This window comes from Chrysochloris asiatica, unplaced genomic scaffold (assembly GCF_000296735.1).
Source record: "Chrysochloris asiatica unplaced genomic scaffold, ChrAsi1.0 scaffold00044, whole genome shotgun sequence".
NCBI lineage: Eukaryota > Metazoa > Chordata > Mammalia > Afrosoricida > Chrysochloridae > Chrysochloris > Chrysochloris asiatica.
Genome location: NW_006408562.1, coordinates 286,190 through 298,996, shown reverse-complemented (window position 1 = coordinate 298,996; position 12,807 = coordinate 286,190). Strand labels below are relative to the sequence as shown.

Sequence of the window (12,807 nt, the reverse complement as noted above, 5' to 3'; positions counted from 1 at the left end):
GTAGGTCTACTTCCAGCTCATTTGCCTCAGTCACTTTATCTCATTTCTGGACATGTGCAGATATGGTCATCTGCTTCTGCTCTTTTGGGTATATTCAGGGATTATCTGTGGCCTTAATACTTAGATGTGTATGTATTTTGGTAATTTGTATGGTCTGATTGCCTCCAGGTAGATGTGATCAGGAAATGGGCTTCCCTTTCACTCTTCTTCTTGAGAAATTTCAAGATGCCACTGTTGGTCGTTTTGATGTAAATTAGGATTTAATTTTCAGCTTATTTCCTTTTTTCTGTGCTTGTCCAGCTCCACAATCCCTGTTCAGGCCTTTTTTCTAATTGTAAACAGTTCAGGGCCGACTGTGGCCATTTGGTTTTAATTGAAAACTGTCTCTTTATATTTCAAGGAGATCTGTGTGCATGCGTGGTACGCAGATAGCAAGGGACCAATGAACAGCTACCAAAGAAGCTAATGTCCACACCTTTATCTCTATGGTTCTGCCAGGCATCTGTGGCCACTCCGATCCTTCCCCTGCTTGGTCTCACCCAATATGGTAGCTCCTGGAGCAGCTGAGCATCTCAGACTAGAAAGCAATGAATTTCTTGCTTCTTCCACAAATTCCCCCAGCTGTGAGACTTCCAACCTTCTAAATATTCCTTTATGTGTGGTTCAGAGTTCTGGGACCATCCCCTGAGCCTGCTTGGTCAGGTATTCTGTGGTGTTGCTGGCGGAGGTCTTTACAACACTTCTACCCAATCTGCCATCTTGTTTTATTCTCTCCTCATGTTAGCTTTGTTTCTGTTTAATATAGAAGTGTTTTCTGTCAGCATTCAGACCTAAAACAGAACGAAAATTAACCAAAACTAATCACTGAGTCAATTTTGATTCATTGTGACCTCACGGAATCGATTAGAACTGCTTCCAAGACCAAAGTTTTATAGACATAAATTTCCATACAGATTTCATCCTTTCTTTTCTTTTTTCTTTTTTTGGTCTAATCTATAGTATTAATAAAATTCTCATGAGCCAATTAATGTGAAATATCTCATTGAGTTTAGAGGAACCCATTTATATGAAATTTAGGTCTCTGTGAAATCTTACTCTTGAAGAGGTTTGTTAGACTGAAACTCATAAATAAATATTTTTGGAGTCCTAGTGTGGTGTTATAGATTAAAGCACTGGACCACAAGGTCAGTTTAAGTCACAAGACGGCGAGTTCAAACTCACCAGCCACTCCATGGAAACCCTGTACAGAGTCGTTATGCATTGGAACAGAATCAATGGCATTTAACAACAACAAATAAATATTAAAACCTGTCACCACTTCACTGCTTACAGAAAAATTAACGTACAGATGTGAAAGGGAAAATCTTTTATTTTAAACTTGCTTTTTATACAACAGTTGTATTGTTTCTATAACTCAGATTCTGTTACCTCAAATTGAACTGTTTCAATTAAATGACAAGCCACTATTGTGCATGTGTGTGTTTCTATGTGTGTAAGTATGTATGCCCGTGTAGGGAGTGCCTGGGTCGTGCAGACGCCTAGCAGACTTGGCTGCTAACTGAAAACTTGGAAGTTTGAGTCCACTTACAGGGGCCTGGGAAGAAAAGTCTGGCAATGTTCTTCTGATAAATCAGCCATTAAATATCCTGTGGAGCACAGTTGTACTCTGACACAATGGGGTCTTGGTGAAGTAGAATTGATTTGACAGCAATATACACATTGTTGTTGTCAATAGTGCCATCGAGTCAGCACCGACTCATAGTGACCCTGTGCACAATAGAGTGAAATATTGCCCTGTCCAGTCCTGTCCCAGCCTCACAATCAATGCCACGCTTGAACCCATTGCTGCTGCCACTGTGCCACTCCATCTCATTAGGTGTTTTTCTCTTTTTCTCAGACCCTCCATTTTACCAAGCAAATATATACATACTCATACGCATACATGCATACATACACACACACACACATGTGCAGTTCAGGTATATACCATATCCCTTCATTTTACCTTACCATTCTTCTCCACCTGCTTCCTCTCCATCAGCCCCACATCCTATCAGTCTTCTGTTCCCATCCACTCATCCAGTTCCTGCCCTTTTAACCTACACTGTACATTATTGCCATTTTAGGCGATTATGATCAAACCTGCCCCTTTAATGTCTTTGTGCCTCTCTCTTCCTCCATGCCCCTTTAAAGGGAATTTCACACCAGGCTTTGTGGCTGCTCCTTAATACCAGGTATGCTTGGCTTTACAGCTCAACTGTTTGTGGCTCTCAGCAGTCTCTCTAGCAGGAACATGAGGATCCTTCCTGGGAACAGGAAGCCTGTAACAATCTTTAAATCCATTTTCTTTTAATTTACAAGCTCTTCAGAAACTTTTAGCTCTATGAAATCGTCATTATTAATTATTCCAAACGTGTACATGCAGGTTAAGATAGCCCGCCAGGATGAGCATTAGAGCTCACCTTCAATCTCTTTATTGAGTTCTAGTAAGAGGTCATCATTTATTATCAACTGGAAACTGTTTGCTCATTTTACAAAACGATCTACCCAGAAGATCAGTGATCCAAACAGCCTGATGCTCATGACTGTCAGGGTGCGTTGGTAGCACGGCATTTACTGGCTGAAATCTCCATGCACACCAAATAGTTTCTGCAATGTTTCTTCCCGGGAAGACTTAAAATGTCACCCCACAGGCATTGCAATGCAGGAACTTGGCCAAGAGAATTCTTGTTTCTCATTAATCTCACATAATAAAAACTGGACTCAAAAGTTCCACTTCTTGGACTCTCCATGGGAAGCAGTTCTCATGAGGTTGGCATCCTACGTGCCTCTTGGTTTGCCCTTTACTCCGAACCAATGCAGGATGTCCAAGGTGCCCGATAGAACAGGATATTTGACTGAAGGTGTGTCCCTCAGGAAGACTGTGTTCTGAGGATAAGAAAAAGTAGTCAGAGTACACGCTCCCTGGAAGGGAACTCTGCCTGACCCTTTGCCTATGACGGTGTTGGCAACTGTGGAATGGGAAGCAACACCCTCTTTTCTCACCAGAATGTGTCAGGAGCTTTGAAACAGAGATATCAAAGAGGCTCAGCTCAGAGGATGGCCAGGAGAGCAGAAGAGTAATGGTGTCTGTCTTCCTGATCTAGTGGATCCCTGCCAAAACATGTATCAAAAGAAAAAACGATGTAGATAACAGTGCAAAACTCAGCCTTGTCTTCCACATAGTTATTTGACAAAGCATTAAAAGAAAAGGAAAAAAAAAAGCTTTCAAAGGGGAGCAGCATCGTGTAAAGAGAGGGCTGCAGATTCAAGGTTCCTAAATTTCGTTTAATTTCATCACCAGGGGTGCTGAGCACTCCTGAGGCTTGACTATAACTGAAGATAATTGAATAATCCCCTTGGGCCTCAGTTTCTCTCACCATTAAACCAGAGTTGTAGACTAGAAGAACTCTGAAATCTTGTCATCATAAAAACATTGATCTGAATTTGTCTGTATGGATAGTATCATTAATTGACAGATCACCATCTGTCAATTTGTAGTCCTGTGGGGGCTTGTGTGTTGCGATGATACTAGAAGCACCAGTGTTTCAAATACCAGCAGGGTCACCCATGGTGGACAGTTTTCAGTAGTGCTTCCAGACTGAGAGAGGCAAGGGAGAAATGCCTGGCAATCTATATGTGAAAACTAACCAGTGAGAACCCTACAGATCACAATAGAATATTGTTTAATGTAATATTGGAAGCTGAGCTCCCTAGGCTGGAAGACACGCAGAATACAGAGTGGATTCAAGACATCACGAAGCTGGTGCAAGATGGAGCAGCATTTTGATTTGTTGTCCCAGGGTCCACCCGAACTGGGAGCTGACTCAACAGCAAGACCAAAGACGGTTAGGACAGCACTTACTTGTATCAAAGCATTTCTTTAATACTAAAGAAAAACAATGCCCAAAGTCCTCAATCTTTGTATGAAATGTGCTAGTCAAAGTCTGTTGCTGATGTAAAGTGCCTTAAGTCAATTACCAAGGAATGACTGGTGGGTTTGAATCACTGATCTTGCTGTTAGCAGTACAGTACTTACACTATAGCATCACACCAGGACCCTTAGGTAGACGTAATTAAATTGTTTTTCTCTTGTTTTCTCAAATGAGACAGTCTTGTTTGTCTGAATAATCAGTGTTAAGAAATGGGAGCAAAATGATTTCATTCATCTTTCTTTTAAAAAACAAAATGGTTATAAGTACAGCACTTAACCCATGTGTCTCTTGAAACCTTTCGTTATGGTCACAGTTACCAGACAGCCTTTCTACTTAATATGGACAGATGATTCCTTCCTTAGGTTGTGTGACGTGGCATGGCTGTAAAAGGTGCTTTGGGGCAAACATATACATAAAAAGAACAACGTATGCAAAGATAAAACATGGCAGTGTGTGGTGACCAGAGAATAGTCAGGTTTACCTTGTCCATACTCCATTTCTTGTCAAATGCTGATCTGTAATTTATGTTTCACCAAATGTTCTGGGAAAACCAAGCTCTCTCAGAGCCCTCACTCATGGCTGTTGTGAAATATGGATCACAGTGACTGATCCATTCAGCCTTAGTGCTGGAACAACAGAGAACATTACACTGCATAAGTGTCCCTGATCCACATTTACAAACAGAACCGAGTTCCAGAGGCAAATCCAAATCTGAGAAGCTGAAATCCCTTCTAGCTGTTTCCTTGGCTCCAGCAGGATGGAGAAAGAGATGACTCACCTGTGTCAGCTCCTACCTTCCTCTAAGGAAGCTCCTCTTTTGACTGGAGTGTGTGGTGCCCAGTATACTGCCAGCAGGTTAGTATCTCTTCCCAAGCTTATCAGAAAATTCAAATACCAGGAAGAGAAGAATCCCTGAGATAATGAGCACATTTCAAACACAGGCAATTAATTATATGTTATCTTTTTTTTTTCCATTTTAAATTATAGATCTCCAACAAAATTCATATTCACAGATGATGTTATTGTTGTTAGGTGATGTCTAATCTGTATTCAACTCATGAGAACCCCATGTGAAATCAGAACTTCCCCGGAGGGTTGTCTAGGCTATAATGTTTATGGGAACCGATCACCTGGTCTTTCTCCCAAGGAACCACTGACTGGATTCGAACCACCAATCTTTTGGTCAGCAGCAGAGCTAACCAAGCTCTCACCTACTGTACCACCAGGACTCCTTTCACAGATGGTGTTAGTCTCATTTTGAGCTGGCACTCAAGTTCTGGAATTGTGTCTTCTTGTCTCCCTACTTCCTCCTCTAAGCTGTGTGCCTGATATGATCAAATTATTGACAAGTGGTGTTTTTCTTAAGTGCCTGCCATCAAGTCTGTTCGACTCATAGTCACCCTGTCAAGGGTTTCCAAGGAGCGACTGGTGAGTTGGGAGTGCCAACTTGCGGTTCAAATCAACCTTGCAGTCCAATGCATTATCCTTCAGAGCCACAGCAGGTCTCCGAATTATTGACACAGTGTAATAAATTGGTCAGCTACTGGCAGGGTGTGGATGCCTGGGGTTTAACACTGTTTCAGGCTTGGTGGTTTCAGATCTGATTCCATTCCAGCTGACAGCAGCTTCTCTGGTGGTGGAGGTTTACACCCAACAGTTAACTGTCTCATGATGCAGTTAGGAAGGTTGTGTTTGCATTGCGCCTTTTTCTCTTGGTTGTCTACTGGACTTCTTAAGGGTTTATCTGGAGACACCTCATGTAAAACTTCACTGCCAGGACAAAAAAATTCCTATGAAAAACTGGTAAGATTGTCGCAGCCAAAATCTGTGGGGTTTACGGCCGACCTTTGAAGAAATTCATCACTTCCCTACAAGAATGGAACTTGATATTTTTGTCGATTATTACTGACCAGTTTAGATAGCATAATGGTTACGAGTTGGGTTGCTAACCTCAAGGTCAGCAGTTCAAAACTACTAGTGGGAGAAAGATAAGGCTTTCTGCTCCCGTGAAGATTTATAGCCTCGGAAACCTTATGCAGGGTAGCTATGAGTTGGAACCGACTCCATGCCATATGACCACCACCACCACCAGTTTTAAGTAGGGAGTAGAAAAAGCAAACCCCTCTTGCAGGCAAGCAGTGGTCTGCCCCACATGGAACTTTCCCTGTCATTTTGTAGCAGGAGGAATTCAAGGACACTGGGAAAATAGGACGTAGGCCAAGATGTTTGCACTCTGGACTGTATGAACTAAACTTTGATTTTCCATTTCATGTTAATATAAACCAATGTTTTACAGGACCATCAATACATAGCAGTGTTTCCCCCCCAAAATTATTCAGTGGCTTGTTTTCTAAATTCTATAAACATATTCCAAGAGTGGGGATCTACAAATATTCTCTGGGCAGTCACTATATTTGTTGGCTGTCCATGAGGTGAGAGTTGAGACACACTGTTGGATAGTCCAATAAACCAGAGGCTTTGGAGGACCAAGCACTATTGCACCATGAAATCTGTCTGCTTGGACCTGTAGGTTGGTGGGAGGTGATGCTCCTGGTCTGTGTAGGGACTTGGGGTAAGCAGTATGTGCCTGAGTGGTAAAACTGGTTCATGTGCTTAGCTACTAACCAAAGGTTTAGCGATTTGAGTCTACTCAGAGTAGTCAGGTAGGCCTGACAATCTATTCCTCCAAATGAACCAGTGGAAACCCCTAGAAAACACAGTTTTACTCTAATACACATGTGGTCATCATGAGTTGGAATCGACTGGATGGCAGCCATTGTCAAAATTCACTGAAGTTGTCAAGGACCAGATAATGGCTTGTGAGAAGTCCAAGGCCATTCACGTGTCAGACTTAGAAGAACAACTTAGTTGGGTTACGTTTAAGGCCTTTGGCTTTCTGGTGTTTGAGTTCTTCTCACTGCATTCCTAATGGGATGAGGTTATTCTCCCTAAAAACACTTAGAAGAAGTAAACTACACATATCTCTCATGTGGCAGAAGGAGCCCTGGTAGCACTGAAGGGTAAGCTCTGGAGTGCTAACCACAAGGGCAACTGTTCAAACCCACCAGCTGCTCCAAGGGAAAAAGATGGGGCTTTGTGCTCCTGTAAAGATTCACAGCCTCAGAAACCCTATACAGAGTCACCACAGGTCGGAACCAACTTGGTGGTACCTAACAACCACAACAATGTGGCAGAAATATGCTAGGCACTTTATATAAATTGTCTCATTTAATTCTTATAGTAACATTGAAGTGAATGGAATTTTCCCAGTTGTAAAGAGGAAGATGTGACCTCCTGTAAGGCCCATACTCATGTGTGGGCCTGATGCTGGGTAGACTGTACATCAGGCTAACCCAGTTGAAGTCCTTACAGGAAAGAATTTGCAGCTCAAGAGCCTCACATGGATGTCAGAATTCTTGTAAGAGTAAGAGGATCACAGAATTCAAACCTGAAATCAATATAACATGTATCATTCTTTGAAAGGAATCTTGTGTGTAGAACTTCTGAAAATGCTCAAGGCATTTAAAGGACAGAGGAATATTCATAGCTGTGTCGAGTGATCAGTCAACCACACATAGTTGTGGTGAGGACGGAAGAGGAGAGGAATTGGAAGTTCTGTGTCTAGACAGGGTGGAGTGAAGAAAAGCAATTAAATGCTGGGTTGTGAAATGCATTATCAAGAGTGTCATGATTCCAGGATGCCAAACAGGGGCATGCGTACTTCAGCGATAATAGTGTCGGTAATGGTATAGTTCCCCATTTCATTTCACAAGCTTTACCAAACTGTGTGTGTTTGTGCGTGGTGTGTGTGTGTGTGTGTGTGTGTATGTGTCTGTTTGTGTGTAGAGAAGCGCTGTCAGCAAATACTATGGATAAGGAAATTGAGCATCTCAGTAGATCTTAGGATGTGCTTCCAGCCACAGTACTAAATGACTTTGATGAGAAAAGCTGCAGCTTGTATTTCCTCTTGAATTTAAGGGTATTTGAGATAACAAACCATCCAGTGAAATACCTTCACAGCTTGGGAACCTTGGACTAGTAAATCCCCTTCTCTGGTTTTCTTTAGTCATTTCACTTGGTAATCTGTATTCAGCATCTTTAAGTAAGTCTGTATTCTCTCATATTAGGTCTCCATGGTGGCTGTGGGTAGATTTAAGGCAGAGAAAACTAGTAAGCCAAGTTCATTTGGCATTGGCGTATTTCCTTGGTACAGTTGTCCCATAGTATAATACAGAAGTTAAGGTTTTGTGTCAACTTTGTTGGGCTTGAGTTTTCCATGGTTTAGTAGTTAAGATGTAGTAATTACTACCCCCTATGATGAGATCTGATATAATCACTTTCCCTATGATGTGATTTGATGTAATTATCCTGTGTGTTGTAAATTCTCATTTCTATGTTGTTAATGAGACTAGATACAATCTATAGCACTAGGTTGAACTTTCAGTCAATCTCTTTGGAGATACATTGTTTCTAAATGCTTTTGAGCCAATTCTAACTCATAGAAACTCTGTATAGTGTTTCCAAGCAGTGGTTGGTGGATTTGAACCAGCCACCTTGTGGTTACCAGTCCAGTGCTTATATTATAGCTCCATACCAAACAAGTTAACAGGCAAGCAGAGCTCAGAGGGACCTACTATCACCGTGAAAAATGAGCCAGGAGTGTAATTCATCCTTTGAACCTAGGGTCCCTGTACTGAAAAGTTCCTAGACACGGGGAAATATTGATGCCAAGATACCTGGAAATCTCCAAGAAATATTGGACATACAGATGTTGAAAAGAGACAAGGATCTTTCCCCAGAATTGGTGCTCTAAATTCAGATTTGTAACCTACTAAACTGTGGAGTCCTGGTGTGGTGCTGTGGGTTAATACACCAGACTGTAAAGCTGTTTGAACGGCAACGTCAGCAGTTCAAGCTCACCAGCTGCTCCTTGGAAACCCTATACAGGGTCGCTATGGGTTGGAACCGACTCGACGGCACTTAACAACAACAACAAACTGTGAGAAAATAGATTTATGTTAAAGCCATTTATTTCTGGTAATTTTGCTATTGCAGCACTAGATATCTAAAACAGTACCCTTGAGTGATTTAGCCCAGGACACCACCTCACCCCAATGCCCCCCCCACACACACACAGACATGCACACATGCACCAAAATCTGCAAATGCTCAAGTCCCTTATATCAAATGGCACAGTATTTGCATATAACCTGTGCACATTCTCCCTTGAACTTTGTCATCACTAGATTGTTTACTATGCCTAATAAAATTTAAATGCCGTCTAAATAGCACTTTATACTCCCTGTTATCCATTGAGAGATTGCTTTGACCACTTCACTGCTTCTTAGTAGCCTCTCCACCCCCAGGTATTTTCAGTCCACTGTGGTTGAATCCAAAGTTGTAGAACCCGAGGATACAGAGGACTAATTGCTCATGGGAGCCTATATAGGTACTGCTGAGTTGCTTTGGTGTCAGACACTTTGCTGTGAGATCCCTCACCTGTTTCCCATGAGAACTCTGTATTTGATGACCGAGGCTTTGGAGATCTCTTAAGGAAACATGAACTGCCATAAAAAGTGACCTTCATAGATTGTTCTGTCCTTTGGCTTTAATGCTTAAGTACAAGAACATTTGATTCTCAAAACGATTTTCTCAGGAAGCAAAGTTATCGTATCATTGCCAGAACATACTAGAATTGATGTGTGAGTATGTGCATTTGTGTGCATGTTCATGGAAAACTTCCATTAACTTTCAATTCCACTTTTCCGTGAAAAGAGGGGCTTTAAAAATCTCATGGAAAAAATGGAATTGATAGTTAATGGAAGTTTTTTGAAGCCTCTCATTTATGTCTGTATGCATGTGTGTGTAGATGAAAAACTATCATTAAAAAACAGTATATATGGTGGTGGTGATGTGCCACGGAGTCGGTTCTGACTCATAGAGACCCTGTACAGGGTTTCTGAGGCTGTAATATTTACGGGAGCAGAAAGCTTCATCTTTCTCTCATGGAACAGCTGGTAGTTTCAAACTGCTGACTTTGAGGTTAGCAGCCCGATTCATAACCTCTACTCTACCAGGGCTCCTTTTATATATATGTATGTGTATATCTTTTTTAATATAGAAGCAGTTATTCAAGTTAGAATTTGCTCTGGAGTTCTTTATGTAAAACACAGAATCAGAGTTATGTGGACTCGTGCTTTCGTCATTCTAGCATGTGCTTGTTTAAGTGCCCTTTCTGTGACATAAATTTTTCTAAGAGCTGGAAATATGGGAGTGTACTGCCAGATAATGCACTGGACTGCACGGTCAGTTTGAACTGCAAGGTCAGGGTTCAAAGCCACCAGCCACTCCTCAAAAACCCTATACAGGGTCATTATGAGTCAGAACCTACTCGATGGCACTTAACAATAACAACAATATTTGGAAAATAATCACTGTTCTTATAGAGGTCATTAGGGGAGAAAGATGGTAAATAAATAAATGGTTATACGAGGGGCCTTCAAAAAGTTCTTGGAAAAATTGCATTATTTTTTAACTTTTTATTGTGAATTGAATCAAGGTGTGCAGAGAAGATCATCAGTTTTATTTTCACCAAATCGTTCACTTCGTTTCCTCTCAGTGGAGTGCAGTCCCCTCAATGTAACTTCCTTGCTATGGTTTCTATTTCAATCTACCCTCCTTCCCAACCTTCTGAACTTTGTCCTTAGGTAAATGTTACCCTTTTGATCTCGATTGGTTGACCATGGTGAGCATACCTAACTGGTGTTCCTGTCCCCCCTGTTACCTATGTACTAAAACTTGGTGACAAATTACTTTTTTAGAGGGAAAAAACATAGGAAAAATATCTGTACTTTTTTACCTTGTTCCCTAGTGGAATAATTACATCTTGAGAATCACTGCTTAATGTGTTGAGTTGCATTTATTTTCAGATTGCTAGATGCCTATCACTACCTACTGTATTTGGCAGTCAAGTAGAGTCTTCACAGTGCATTATTTACATTTCAAAATCATTATTCATAACTTCTGAAAATGAGAAGAAATTTATATATATATTTTAAAAACTTCTTGAAAGCAAGTGAATAACTTCTTATAATGGCAGAAATTATTGGTCTTCTTTTCCCATGAGAAATAGCCTTCTTGCTCATTCGAATCCCTAAGAGCTCACTTTGACAACAGGGTAAAGATGTAAGGGGGTGTATTCATAACTTCAGTGTGGTCCAGAATATAAATGATTCTAGCTCCTCATTGTTCTCAGTGAATTTTAAAGTCTCCTGATTTCATTATGATTTAAAAAGCAAACTTATAACAAGAGCATGTTATACAGTATAATCTACTATAATTTCCCCTGAAAGTGACAATGTCAGTTTTGCTCAAGTTATTCAAAACCTGAAAATCAAATATGTGATATTAAAAGCCGGATAAATGATTTGTCACTCTGTTTTCACATCTGAGCATTAAACCAAAGTGAAGTTATGAACTTGTATTGATGAGAGTTTATATTTTCCTCTTCTCTACAACAGGGCTGCCTGACAACTCCAAACTCCCCGTCTGTGAATTCACGTTCCATTACACGGGGTCCATCCCTCTCACTCAGCAACATCTCAGGGGTGTCTATGAAGTCAGATATGAAGAAGCGCCGAGCACCTCCTCCTCCCTCCGTGCCAAGCACAGAGTCACCAGTGCAAGAAAGGGCCTCAGAAAAGGTAGGGAAGTACGGGGGCTCTTTTCATCAATGTATTCTTAATATCAAGCAGCTCTGGCCTTGGAGCACACTATCCTTCAAGCTTGTGGCTGTAGCTGCTAGAGTATATAAGGTGAACATTTAAGCTTTATTTAGAAATAAAGATGAGATGCCCCTCTGCCTCAGTTATGCATGGAGAAACCTATGTCTGCACTTTTAGTACAAAAGGCTTATGCTTGTTGATTAATGTTTATTTTATTAATTGAAATTTGGAGGGCATAGTTGTGGTTGTTTAATGAGAAGATTGCCTGGGTAAAAGGTACCTTCTGAAGCTTGTACAACAAAGGAATGAGATACAATATGATACAGATGCCCAAAATAATCCAGATTTTGGGGTATCTGAGCACATTGTTGTATATTGTCATTTTTGTTGTTGTTAGATGTTGTCGAATCAGTTCTGTTATGAAGAACAGAGCTAACCACTGCCTGTCCTGCTTCATCCTTACAGTTGGTGTTACACTTGAGCCCACTGCTGATGCCACGGTGCCAGTCCATCTCACTGGGGGTGTCATCTTTTTCGCTGACCCTCCACTTTACCAAACATGATGTTCTTCTCCAGGGACTGGTCCCTCCTGAGAACATGCCCAGTTTTGCCAGTAGCATTATTTAACGAGACCATCTTTTCACCAGTTTAGGCAGTTCAGCCTTTTGTTGAAGACTATCCATGTTATTGTTTAGTGCTGTCGAGTTGGTTTCAACTAATGGCAACCCTGTATAGGGTTTCCAAGGAGCAATTGGTGGGTTTGAACTGCTGACCTATGGTTTTCAGTCCAGTGCTGATCCTACAGTGTCACACCAGGAGTCCATAGATTATGGATTTACTCCTGAATTCTCAATTCTGTTACAGTGGTCTATGTGTCTGTCGTTGTACCAATTCATGGCTGTTTGTACTACCATAGCTGTAGTAAGTTTTACAGTCAGGAAGCATGTGACTCCTACCGTGTTCTTCTTATTTAATAGTGCTTTGCTTATCTCAGGTCTCTTTCCTTTCCATATAAAGTTAGCGATGGGCTTTTCCTTCTTTGTAAGCAATTTGATAGACTCAGGATCAGGATTTCATTAAATCTATTGATTGACTTAGGTTGTTGTTGT

General features: G+C 41.1%; 1 protein-coding gene across 1 annotated transcript in view; it reads left to right on the top strand.

Moving 5' to 3' along the window:
• Positions 1–12,807, top strand: part of COBL (cordon-bleu WH2 repeat protein) — a 316,809-nt gene that overhangs the window by 126,828 nt on the left and 177,174 nt on the right. Inside the window, exon 6 of the mRNA XM_006861913.1 lies at positions 11,495–11,677. Within this exon, the coding sequence (XP_006861975.1) occupies positions 11,495–11,677 (183 nt within the window). The remainder of the gene's footprint in view (positions 1–11,494; positions 11,678–12,807) is intronic.